Raw genomic sequence first — 12825 nt, forward strand, 5'->3', positions numbered from 1 at the left:
GTTCCAAAGGACTTGTAATGCAAACCGAGTTAAATGAGCCGGTGCGGTCAACTGCTGTGGCCATCTTCCCACGGGAGACGTTTACCTGCGCTTGATGTGGCGGATTATTTTTTTTTTAGCGCCCGCGTAGTTGCTGGTAGTCACATGAGTTACCGAGATACTCGAGAACACACTCAGCTGCTCTTTTCCTAACCCGGTGGGTTTTTGTAGCTGTAAATAAAAATACACGCCTTAACAAACGGGTGACTCTTCCAGTAAGTACACATATGTTTTACTGGTATTTTCTGAAAGGTGTAGTCGATACGCAATTAACGCTTTAGGACCGGAATGATGAGCAATGTATTGTCTTTACGGTTGTGTCTGGGGAGTTCAGAAGATCATTTAACTGTTCTCAGGGAGCATTTGTCGGAGCGCAGGACAAAATAGGTGAGAGAACGAAGGATTCGTATTTTTCTGCTACCTCTGTGAGGCTGAGGTAAAACACAGCTGGAAAGCTGCTTAGCAGGGCTTAAAGAGAGCAGTGGATGTAAAGAATGTCTGCAGCAAAATACCACCTTATGCTAATTTAAATGCAAGAGCGTGGGGGAAATCTGCGTCCCTGAAATGACTGAGTGTAAGAAGGGGACCGGCACATAGAGAAAATGTTGCAAATGTGTGTAAAGTGGATAATCCTGCTCAGAGCAGCAGCTTCGTTATAACGTGGCATGGGGTTGAGGTGAAAGATTCAATAGCTTAAGAATTCCAGTTGGAAGCAACAGAAATTCTGTAATCTCTTGCAAGAAGTTCAGTTAACGAAATCTGAGCGGCACTGGAAAAATTAACTTTCTTTTTCTGTTTTGCCAGTGGCGGCACCTGACTTGCTGGATCCCAAATCGGCCACTCAGAACTCCAAACCAAGATTGTCATTTTCCACCAAGCCTACCGTGCTCTCTTCACGGGAGGAAAGCGATTCGGCTATTAATGTTATGAAATGGAAGACAGTCTCAACAATTTTTCTGGTGGTAGTCGTGTATTTAATAATCGGAGCAACAGTATTTAAAGCCCTGGAGCAGCCTCATGAGACCTCCCAGAGAACCACCATCGTGATTCAGAAGCATGAACTGATTCAGGTAATCCATACCAAAGCCTTGTCACCGTGCCTTAGAGGAACAAATGAGATATGGTAGCACTCTGGTGGTAAAGGGCAAAAAACTTTATTAGCGAAGCTCTGTATCGGCCGAGCGATGTAACAAGTGTTAAGAGCAGAAGTTGAGCAATAGCATTTTCATGCAAAGTCTGATGGTTGAAAAGCTATTGCTATTTTTAGGTCCACTATGCTTGGTAGACAGCCTTTTCACTGAAGCCTGCCATTATGCTAATTAAATGATTATTCATCAGCAATATATATAATTAATAGTTCACAAAGCAATTGATATATCGATTGTGCCTTGCTTGGTCTGTCAATATTTGAAATGCCTAATTCTGAGGAAGAAAATGCACCATCCATTGCCTTAAAGGACTTCTAATTTACCGTGATTGTATCAAGCTAGCTTTCCTTCCAGCTGTATGTTTCTTTTTATTGATTTTGTTTTAAGTAGAGGAAAGTACCATGGACTCGCTATTTTGATCCTAAATCTCGATTTTCTCCGCTTCTTAAAGGCACATCCACACAACTGATGTACGTCGGTGTGTTCCTACTAACATGGCTTTACCCTTGCAGGACACCTGCCTCAGAACCATAGGAAATATTTATTTGCACTAGCACAGAAGTATATCCAGAGCCTTATGAGGCCCTCTCCAACTTAAATCCCATGTTCCCATGATCCCATGAATATCCAGTGGCACTGCAGGGAACAGCAAGGGGCTGCCAAACAATGTCAGTTCTGGGGATGACACCATGGAACAGGGGGCTGGAGTGAACAGCCAAGAGTTGGCAAGGACTGACCCCTTCATTAACCATAGCCACGGGGCCGCCTGGCTCTGCAGAGCCTGAGATGGGATGCCGGAGAGCAGGAGAGGGTGGCGGGCATCCAGACCCTGGCTAGCACGAGCTCTGGCGTGTGCCAGTTGCATGGGCAGCAAAGCTTTCTGGAGGTGGTTTTTGAGAGCGGATCTGGCTGGGAGTTTAGAAGTTGATTTTACCTCTCTAGACCAACGGGCCTTGAGCACCAGCATGGACACCTGTTTTTCTGCCATTTTAAATACAGAGCTCTGACCTATTGGCTTATTTTTATGGCATGCTACTTCTAAATTTTAAAGGCAAACTGGGAAAACGTCTTGTATTTTGTGATTTCTCCCCTGCCTGGTTGCTAAAATGCATTCTAAAACTGCCAGCCTTTAAAGGACTGTGAGGCATTTCCTATCTCCCCGCGTCCCAACCAGGGATGCCTGAGGAGGTGCTGTCGATAAGAATTTCGATGCTGTGTAATAACTATGTTTCAGTGGTTTTACCAGCAGGACGTGTGATAATCTTTCAGAGAAATGTACATGCACATTTTGATTAAAACAAACTCTTGCAGGTAGTATAAATATCCCCACATGAAATTGTTAGGTCAGATTCTGTACTTGTGAAGATAAAAATAGAAATTCTGAAGCAATTTTATCTTACATCACCTATGAGGTGGTCCTTAAGACAAAAATTGTTGAAATTTGCTCTGGACTGATTAGATATTTTAGCATTTATGATTCCCTACCCAGAAGCTCAGATTGGTAATAAAAAAACGCTTCATCAGCGCTCAGTGCCCATTTGACGTTCTGTGTCAAATAAATGACAGTTCCAGTACAATTATCAGAGCACACATACCCATTTTCGGCATTAGCTCCCATCTTCACTAGCAGTCTTGGCATGACCAGAAAGACACAGCCTTGTGAAGGACGGGGCGGGGGGGTGGTGTGACACAGCCTCCCACAGCACGTGGATGAGAGACGGCTGTGGGAAGAGTTTGCTCTGCTTGTTGTTGGGGCAAATGGAAAACTGAATTTCTCCTTGTTCCCTTCTGCTTCTCTGTGAAGAACACTGTGACGTGGAGGTAGGATCGTGCTGTTACGCTCCTTTCATAGGAGGAGAGCTGAGGCAGAGGGAGCCTGGCCCTACAAGGGCATTTGGGTGCCTTTCTTTATGCAGAGTAAGTGATAACAGATTACATCAAGTTGTTTAAGGGTCAGGAATTAAGTGACTTGCCCAAAGTAAAATAGGAAATCAGCGGTAAAGCAGAGTCTCAAATCCATTTTTCCAAGTCTAGGCTGCTACCCAAACCATGGGGTCATGTTTCTTCCCTACTTACCGCTTTGTCGCAGAAGCTGAATTACTGGAATACGTTCCGTATCTCTGGGTTTATGTCTGACTGCCATTACAATATAATGTAGTGTTTCTTCAGTTTTCGCTGGATGTCTGTATAAATAAAAATAAATAGTGTGTGTGAGGAAAAAGTAAATGATATTTAAGAAGTCACTGAAAGCTATAAAACTGAAAATTAATACGTACTAGTGTAGTAGGAAGCTGGAATGATTAGTGTGCGTGTGAAGAAAATTACAGAGCTTATAGACTGTTATGTCTTCTTTAATCAAGTATTTACCTTGAGTCAAACTACAATTAAATTAATTTCAAACTTTTCCTTTTGAACTTAGTGTTCTGGGATGCCAGAAACTGGTTTGGCTCTGGTTCGTGCTAGTCATTGCTCAAGGTGTTTATCATGCCAGGCTTTTTCAATCTTCACAACTTCTGCCCTGCCATTTAATCCTTGACTCTTCCAAGACTGCTAATCCACAGTACAATGTGCAGTGGCTTAGTGGGGTGAGCAAATTAGGGCGACTAGTTTGAGAGCACAAATTCAACTAAAAAAAAAAATTGTACAAGTGGAATGAAAAGTCCAGTTCACTACTGCCCAGGGGCCATCTAGTTTCCATCATCTTCCCTTTGCCACAGAGCTGATTACAACACAGGGTTGTGTGTGTCTATAAATACACACAGGACAGGGAATTATCCCTTCCTCTCTTCTCCATCCTTACTTTATTTCACAAATCACCAAAACCCTTCCTGGCACAACAATATATACTGTTGCCAACTTTACTCCCTGGGTTTCAAATTCCTGAAACTATGTATTTTCACTCTGACTGTGTGGCTCCTCTAGGGGTACTCAGTGGGAATTATACTTGTATAGACTTTATCTATTTCATATACATGTGAAACACGGGGCAATGGAGAGCTGCTATGCAGCATAGCAAACGTAGCCTCAGCTGCCTCAGAAATACGACCTGGGTGTTCCTCGTAACTTTTCAGCCCAGTCCAGCAGCGCTGTTCATGTGTTGACAAAGAGGTGGTCTTCATGACCTTTTCCATCTCTGATTTCCATGGTCAAGTGTTGCAAATCTCTTTCAGTCTAAACCACTTCAGCTACTTGTTGCCTCACTGTAATAAAATATACCTACAGTGAACAGCAGCAATGTGAGCCCCTGAGACCTGCTTCCAGGTACCTCATTTTTTTTTTTTGATATTTCACAAGCACTTCTATTTAGTACCATACTTAAAATGTGCAAAAGTCATGCAGAACATATCTGCACACCAAGTAGGCCATTTTTTTCCAGGCAATTTCAACTCCTTTTGCTGGAGCCTGAAGCCACAGTATTAACAGCAATGTTATGTGGATCACTGCGTGCTGTACACGGCACTGCTGAGGTGGGCAGTGCACAGCAGTCAGGGGTGGTATATCTAAAGCTACAACTACAGAAATATCCCAGGAGGGAAGCTTGGGAACGTACGAGGACTACCTTGGTGAGTCTAATCAGGAGGCAACAGCCCAGCAAGCTGTGCATGGTCTGATGTTAACCTTTGGTTATTTTAACGTTTCAGTTGGAAGGTCTTGAAAGGATCTCAGTTATTAACAGATGAGAAAGCACTGGTTTGGTGAAGGTTATATATAATACCTAATACATTATAAGGCTGTAGAAAGGGATGTGGCCAGACACTTTGCTACTATTCCTTCTTTTGGAAGAAGAACTCTTGACAATTCATCATGGCCCTGCCATACAATACAAAGTAACTGCCAGGTGACAGAATAAAAGAGTAAATGTAGTTCAGACTGTGTGGATTTTAGGTATATGTGACAAAATATATAAACCTGATCTTCAGTTACACTAGGGATTTTTTACACCTCCCATGGAACAGGTTTTTTTCCTCACCACTGAGCTTTTTGTGGGCAGAAGGTGATATAAACCTGGGAGTAATCCACAAATAGCAACAAGCATTAAAGAAGGAAAAAAAACCCCCTCTAATTAGAGAACTTGTGTCTCTAATTATTTCAATCTAGTTCTAGTTCTCTTTTAGCGTGTCGACTGTTCCCTATAGTAAGCTTGCCACTAAACATTTGAAAATATTGGAGACAGTTTCCAAACTCAGATGCACAAAGTGTATTGCCAAGTACCTAGAAAAATCTCCTGCTGTATTTATGCACCTGTGCATAGTAGCAAATGTGGAGACCTTAGGTTACATTGCTGATGTTCAGCTTGTGTGCACGTCCTCCTGCGGTGCTGCACAGCCATCAAATACATGCATACACCTTCATGACATCTCTGGGGGTTCAGAGGTGTCTCTGGGGACAAGTGAGCCTGACTAATGTGATATCCAACAACTTTCCAAAACCATAATGGTTTCATACATATGGTTTCATACACCTCAGTCCTCTATAGGGGGGAAATGAATTTGCTTTCCACCCCCCAGAACTCATGTTGTTCCTAGGAGTAAGGATGTGACCAGTATTGCGCACTGTGGGATGTCTTGGCAATGAGAGACAAGTATTTGTCCCCCTGCCAAAGAGAAAGCTGATTAAAAAAAAGAGAGCTTTTTTATGTAAATATCACCTAATCCTGTCTTGCTCAGCAGTTATTTGTTTTAGTGTTGATCTTTATAAACCCAAATGGAAAAAAATTCCTCTTAATCCTCAAGCATCAAGTTGTTTAATGTATTATTTTTGCACACAAGAATTTATCATTTTTGCATTGGAAATAAGAGAAATTTCATTTACATTACTTTAAAGATCTAGAGTATCCCAGGAAGCTGGTGTGAATTATTTTAGTTACCTTAGTGAGTTAATTCTGAAACTTAATGAAGAGTTTTCAATTAAAGCTACTCTGAAACTTAAGTTAATAACAGAACATATCTCATTTTTGGCTCCTTTAGCAGAAACATCCTTCAAGTATATTTATTCTGAAAACCCTAGCAAATGGAAAAAACAATATCACACTAAACAGCACAATCTTTTCATGTGTTCCAAGTGGGAATTTTTGTCTTATAAAGCCTTCATTTTGAAATCCGAACAAGTTTTCAGGGTGCTGCACCAAGCTGTCTCAGCAGTAAAGGACTTGTGTACAATCGTAAGTCCAGTGCATTTCACAGTATGGGGATTCTTCTGAAAACTGAATGCCCACAAAAATGTGCTTGCATTTAAAACAACAACAAAAAAGAATTAATGAACCAGCAGGATTAGTTGAATTGACCTTGATCCCACAAGTTGATCTCCTTGGGTTCTATGTGGGGTTGTGGTTAACACGAGGAGAACAGCTCTTCATGCTGGGGTCCACAGTCACGTCCTGTGCTTGTTTTCATCTTACATTTGCATCAGCTGCATTCTCCCTCTTCTTTCCATTCATCTCTTAGACTATGAATGAGACTGAAATATGTTTTCTTTTTATCTCCCTTGAGGAAAAATGTGGTTTTTTCTTTCTCTCTCTTGAGGAAAGCCTGACACAGTTATGAATGACATGGAAGCAGTGTTTCTTTCATCAAACTGGCATCATCAGCATGTCATCATGGCTTCTTATGTGATTAATTTCTTGTAAAAATATTTTACGTTAAACTATGTGTTTTCTGTGGCTTCATTTTTCTAGTTCAAGGCAGCTAGCTACACTAAGTTGCACCTCCACCAGTAGCTGATTTTGTATCTTTTTCATAGTTTTTTTTACAACTTGCATTGTAGCCCCAAGAAACGAATTTTGCTGCATCCTCAGGAATATGTTGTTTTATTTCAGCCAGATAAGCTCCTTGATCCGCAACCTCTCTGATTATATAGAAAACTGTTAAAATAAAGAAGTGTAAATCCTTCTTTCTCTCCCAGAGATCAGAAGGTATTTGAGCTTGCTATATCATTTTTGGAGATAATCACACAGATGCAAAGATCTTGTTTTCAGACAAATCTGAAATATATGTAGACAAATTTAAAATGTATTAGCTAAGCCTATTAACCTTGAATCCAATTTTATTCATTTTTGGAATCACAACATTTATAGACATTCTCAGTCTTGTGAGCTGTAGCCTATGGGTCCTCTAAGCAGGAACCTTTTGAGGGAGTTTGAACGTACCAGTTTAGACCCTAAATATTCTTAGTCTCTCCCTTTTGCAGTTCCTTCCAGCCTCTCCAAAAAGAGGCAGGAACCATCCCATGTCTAGATCTTAACCTAGAGGCAGCAGGTGTTTGCGCTTTGTAAACCTTAAAGCCTTGAAAAGATTGATAGATAGACTGGCATACAAGAAATTGATGCTGCAGCATATTTTATTTATTTATCAGTTTTTAATGTACTGTCTGCATGTCAGACATGAAGCTTGTGACAAATTGCAAATACCAGCAGCAGAGCTGCCTGTTGGTGTTTGCAAAGCAACATGAAATGGATGACTTTTAAAGCAGTTAAAAGCACAGAAATCATGAAGCACAGAAACTGTAGTTTGTGTTGTTACCTTCTGCATATGTCTGTCCTTACGAAGGTGTCCGCCTGTCAGAGTGCTCGAGCTTATGTATTCTTAACTTTAAGTTACAGGTAGTTCTAACTCGTACAGTAAGGTCCTGTTTCTCTTTTCCTCTCCCCGAGCCTGTAAGTTTTCACCCCAGTATTTTGTCTTCTGCTTCACTCTTGTCCGAAATAAATGTTTAGATGCTGTTGTCTCCTTCCACAGTAAAGCCCCCCAAATTCTACCTGTCTCCCCAGATCAGAGGACTATTTCTTAAATACAAGTTCTCTGTGAAAGATCTTCGGTCATAACCTTTTTTGCCAAACTTTCTGTTGCCTGGCAGCATTCCCTGCAGTGACAGGACAGCTCTTTTTTCTGCAGTTATTTTCTACATGGTGGTTAAACACAAAGGAATTTTTTTTGAGCACACAGTCTTTATCCTTCAAGAGCATAAGAGCAATACAGATTTTGGGGAGAATAATAAATAAATTCTTTGTTCAAGCAGGTTGGTTTCTAACTTTTTTGGCTGCTTCTGGTGTTGGAGCTCTTAAAGGTTACATTTACTTCAGATGAACAGTTTTATAGGACCTAGAACCTAGCTAGCTTGAATGCATCTGAATGACAGCTTTTGTCTTAGAAAGGTTGGCAGATATGACTCATTAGTAAGGCAGTTTTGCTGAGCAGCTGTCTGCATAATTCTTCCAGTCTTTAATCTCAAGCAGCGAAGAAAAGCCCTCTTCCCTGAACGTGTATGTATACATACATATATCTATGTATGCACACACACAAAATTTATATCCATAGTCTCTTTGTAATGCATATTTAGAAATAGAAATGTGTTTCAATATGTTTCTACGTGGTTTTAGTTCAAGTAGATTGTGAACATAGAGTGAAAAGAGTTCTTCAGTTCTTCAACATGTTGGGTACTAGTATCCAGTGCAGATTACAGTCATATGTTATACAAACTAAAAAGAAAAATATGGAGTCAGGATTATAATACAAACAGCATTGCAATCTCTTTCAACAGCAAGGCTCAAAAGCATGTGCTTTCGGAGGCTGGAGAGTTGTTTGCTGAGTGTTAAAAGCATCCTAGTGTGCCTCTGAACAAAGAACGAGGATTTCCATTCCTTGTAAACCAAAACTGAAATAAAAACACAGGATTCATGTGGTAGCTGGACTGTATGAGATTTATCGTTGTAGCAGAGAGTGAGAGAGTGCTCTTGTCAAATGGCAGCAGCACAGTGAGGGAAGAAATCCAGGCTGAGAAATGAGTTTCCAGGAACTTTGAGGCATATCTGACTTTTTGACATCGCTTGCTAAATGATTGCCACGAAGCACAAGCTAAGTCCTGACAAGCTGGATAACGAAAGACTGCATGCTCTGTATTTTATCAGAAGCATAATTTAAGGTGCTTCTATTTTAATCTTTGGATAGAAAAGCTGAGAGTAATGAAGTGTTGTGTTACATCATTTCATAAAAGTGAAGTGACTGGAAGATGCTACAAAAGCACATAGTAGGAGCCTGGGGCAGAACAAGGAGATGGCTATTGGGGCGACTGGCTTGGCACGTACTCATTGGTGCCCGATCCCTGTATGAGACAGTGGTGGGCTACCAGAGGCTACCCTTCGCAGTTCATACCCTCTCTGTATTGCTCCTGTGGTTCTGTGGACCCCTGCTTACTGAACGCAGCCCTACTGCCAACAGGCTGGCTTTTGTCGGTCATCTCCACTGACTCCTTGCAGGGTCAGAGGACCAAAGGCTGAAATCCCTGGCCTAGGAGAATTGTCTCCTGTTTTCACAAAATGACTGTGCTGTTCGAAAGGCTGGTTTATCTCTTGTTTTGACAGAAAAAAATTAATAAAATTCTGTGTCTTAATCTGCAAGGGTAGCTCAGCGTGACCTTTACAGACAAATACCTGCGTGAACGCAGGGATGTGATAATACTGCACAATGTATTTACCAGAAAGTATTTCTAAATTATATAGGAAATTAAAAGCTAACATTCAATTAAGATGGGAGTTTATGTAGTCACTCTCCTTTTCCCAGTGTTCTGGTTTCAAGCAAAAAAGTGCAGCCTGAATGCAATACTTATGTATCTATGGAGCTCAGGTCCTGGTTTTGAAAGTGAGGCCTATCCTCGCTGGGCTCAAGCGTCTCTACCTGTTTTGTCTGATGCCCTACTAAAGCTTATTCCCAAATAGGGGTGTAAAGCCAGGTAGTTTGGATGTGGTACAAGCTAGGACTTATATGCAGGCACAATTCATGGCGATCCTAAGATACAGTACAGAGCTAGCCTAAGAATCCACGAATTTAAAGAATGGGAATTAAATTCCTAGAATTTTTAGATATTTGAAATTTTTATCTCAGTTCTTTTTACTATTCCCCCCCCAAGAGAAGAGCAAACAGTGAAAAACCTATTACTTTTACTGTAACCATATAGTATTATTCTTAAAATGATTGCACATAAAGCTTTTGATTGGGTACCATGCGCTGGGTGACCCAAATGCTCTGGAAAGTAAGGCAAATGAAATAATCTACATAGTTTAAGAACTGAAACTGTCCACATCCCTATTCTAATGCTGGTTGGTTCTGTAGTGCTGAAGTGAAACTGGTTTTTAAATCAGAATTTAGTTTGTTTATGGAATAAAAATAAGAAAAACTATAAAAATTGCCATTGAGGCGGTCAGTAAACTTTAATACTGTAAAGCAATTTTTTAAAAGTCAAGAAATTCCCATGTTAAAATCACACAAGCCATTTACAGGCTGCAACGTATGATAAATGTACAGAGTATATGCAGTTTTTGGTATTCAAAATGCACAGTTACTGTCGCTATTGTATAAGTTAGGATAAGCTGAAGGGCTCAGGTGACAGAAGGAAGTTAAGAAGGAAGGAAAGAATGACATGCCAAACGTGACAGATGAAGTGGTTGTGTTTGCTCTAGTAGTAAGGCATCAGTCAAGAAAAAAGGCTGAAGACGAAGAATAAAGTGGCAGAGAAATTTGTACCTCACAGCAGTGACAACGAATGGCATTGCTATTTGAACACTGAGGGTGAGATCCTGGCCCCAAGTGAAGTTAGGGGAAACCAGCTGCATGAGCCTGGGTTTTTATACCAGGCTAAGGAAATGTTAATATCCAATATTCCAGGCAAGTTTGTGCAGTGGACGTAGCCAGAAAGAAGATGCTACACTGAAATTAGTGCCCTGAAATGTACAAATGTTAGGAGTTACGTTATATAGTATTTTCTTTCAAAATTATGCTCGGGAATAGTCTTAGATGAGGATCTGCTCGTAGGCACTGACCAACTAAGAAGAAAAGGTGTCTTCTGATCCAAAGAACTGAAAATGCAGTTACGCCTCCCCAGAAATCTGCAGGCAACATTCAAAGCCTTTATGAGATAATAGTACTGATCTCAGTAAACCAGCAACCTTACCTAACTGTCTTCCTTGTTAGTAAGGGAGACTCTTGCAGAAGACTCTGAAGGAATATAACGCAGCATCTTGGTTAGTATTTAGGGCTGGCTTCTCCCAAACAGGGGAGCGGTGCAGGAGAAAGGATAACGGTGGGTGTTTGGAAACTTAATAACCCGGTGATGAAGAAGACATCATCTGGCCCTTTCTGTCTAAAACTATGTTTAAAACAAAAGATAAGGTAAAGGTACAAAGAAAGTCCATGAGAAATACTGGCAATAAACAATTACTTATATACAATATTCAACAGATTTATTTAAATAAGTATATTATTTAATAAGAAAGAGTCTTTAATCGGAAAAAAGAGGCAGCTGATGGGTCTATCATCATTAATTTCTCGAAGGAGACAAATAAATTGCCATTCAAGTGTTTCTCATAACATAAGAACTTATAAAATTACTGTGAAGCACATAAAAATCTCAAAAGGGAAATGCTTTTTAAAGGATCCACAAGTAAATTGCAGAACTTACTGCCACAGAATCACTTGGCTCCCAAAATACCTGTGAGCTCCAAAAGCAGTTAGGCAAATTCATGGTAAAATGATCCACCCAAACCAATTTGAACACCATGATGCGGATGCAGCCTCCCACTCAGAAGGTCCCTAAAACTGTGCTTAGTCAGAAGCAAGGAGGCTGCATGAAGAGAAAGCATCACTTGCCTACTTGCCCTGATTATTTTCCTAATTAGCAGTTGGCTAAAATCAGAGACATAGTAATAGCAGCTAATTGTCTTTTGTAGCCATCTGTTGTGTTTTGTTAAGTCTCACCCAACAGAGTCATTTTGGGTTAAGTTGTATCTTTTTTCCTGGAATTCTGTAGGTACAGTAGAGTGCAGTTAGGAAATGCATAGCTGTAATGGATATTCCAGCCGTTTAGGTTGGCACACATCTCATATAAAAGACGTTGAGGTAGTATGGCTTCAGAAACGTGGGGTGATGACAGAAAGCTCTGAAAACATTTTAAATGTGGATCTGTATAAAACTTGGTCTTGCTAGACTGCCTAAACAGGTGTGTCGCTCTGGGTAGTGCATTCGTCCAGTACAATAAACTGTAATAAAAGATGAACGGCCCCATAAAATTATATTGATCCAGTGCTTTACTGTATGATGTCCTCACTCGAGAGCGTGTACCCATTTGCAGGTAAATGGACTTGTGATGAAAGTTCTTAGTCCACTGAAATGAAACAGTGCTCAGAACGTATTCAGTAGGCTTTATAATACACCACACTGGGGTTTGTAAGTCAAAGGAATATCTGTATTGCGTAAATTATGAAATCAATACAAGGGATGGTTTTCACATGCTGCTTAGTCTGATGTGTCCCTTCCTACAGTAATGTAAACACCGGCCAGTATCAGTGCTGCTGTATTTACTGTTGCCAAGTTGTATGTGATTACAAACATAGAAGAAGCTTTATTCTTCCAACCCAAAGGAAACTTAAACTCTCTTCCCTTTCCCCATCCTTTCTCCTTCCTCAGTAGGAATGAAAATTCCACATCTTTGATGTCTGCCTTTCTGGTGTTTTAAAAAAAAAAAGTTAAGATGAAAACAGCTGAAGCTATAGAAGGTAAAACGGTGTCAATTCTATGTAAAGATACCCCAGCTGGCTTTCTGTTAACAGCCCTGGATGCCGAAAATGGCTTAGGTGTGGCAGCAAGCTCCC

General features: G+C 40.6%; 1 protein-coding gene across 1 annotated transcript in view; it reads left to right on the forward strand.

Moving 5' to 3' along the window:
- KCNK2 (potassium two pore domain channel subfamily K member 2) overlaps positions 1–12825 on the forward strand; it is a gene marked incomplete at its 3' end in the record, with an annotated part of 63766 nt that overhangs the window by 2858 nt on the left and 48083 nt on the right. The window contains exon 2 of the mRNA XM_035901602.1: positions 844–1109. Within this exon, the coding sequence (XP_035757495.1) occupies positions 844–1109 (266 nt within the window). The remainder of the gene's footprint in view (positions 1–843; positions 1110–12825) is intronic.

Source organism: Egretta garzetta, unplaced genomic scaffold (genome assembly GCF_000687185.1).
Source record: "Egretta garzetta isolate BGI_Z169 unplaced genomic scaffold, ASM68718v1 scaffold319, whole genome shotgun sequence".
NCBI classification, from domain to species: Eukaryota; Metazoa; Chordata; class Aves; order Pelecaniformes; family Ardeidae; genus Egretta; species Egretta garzetta.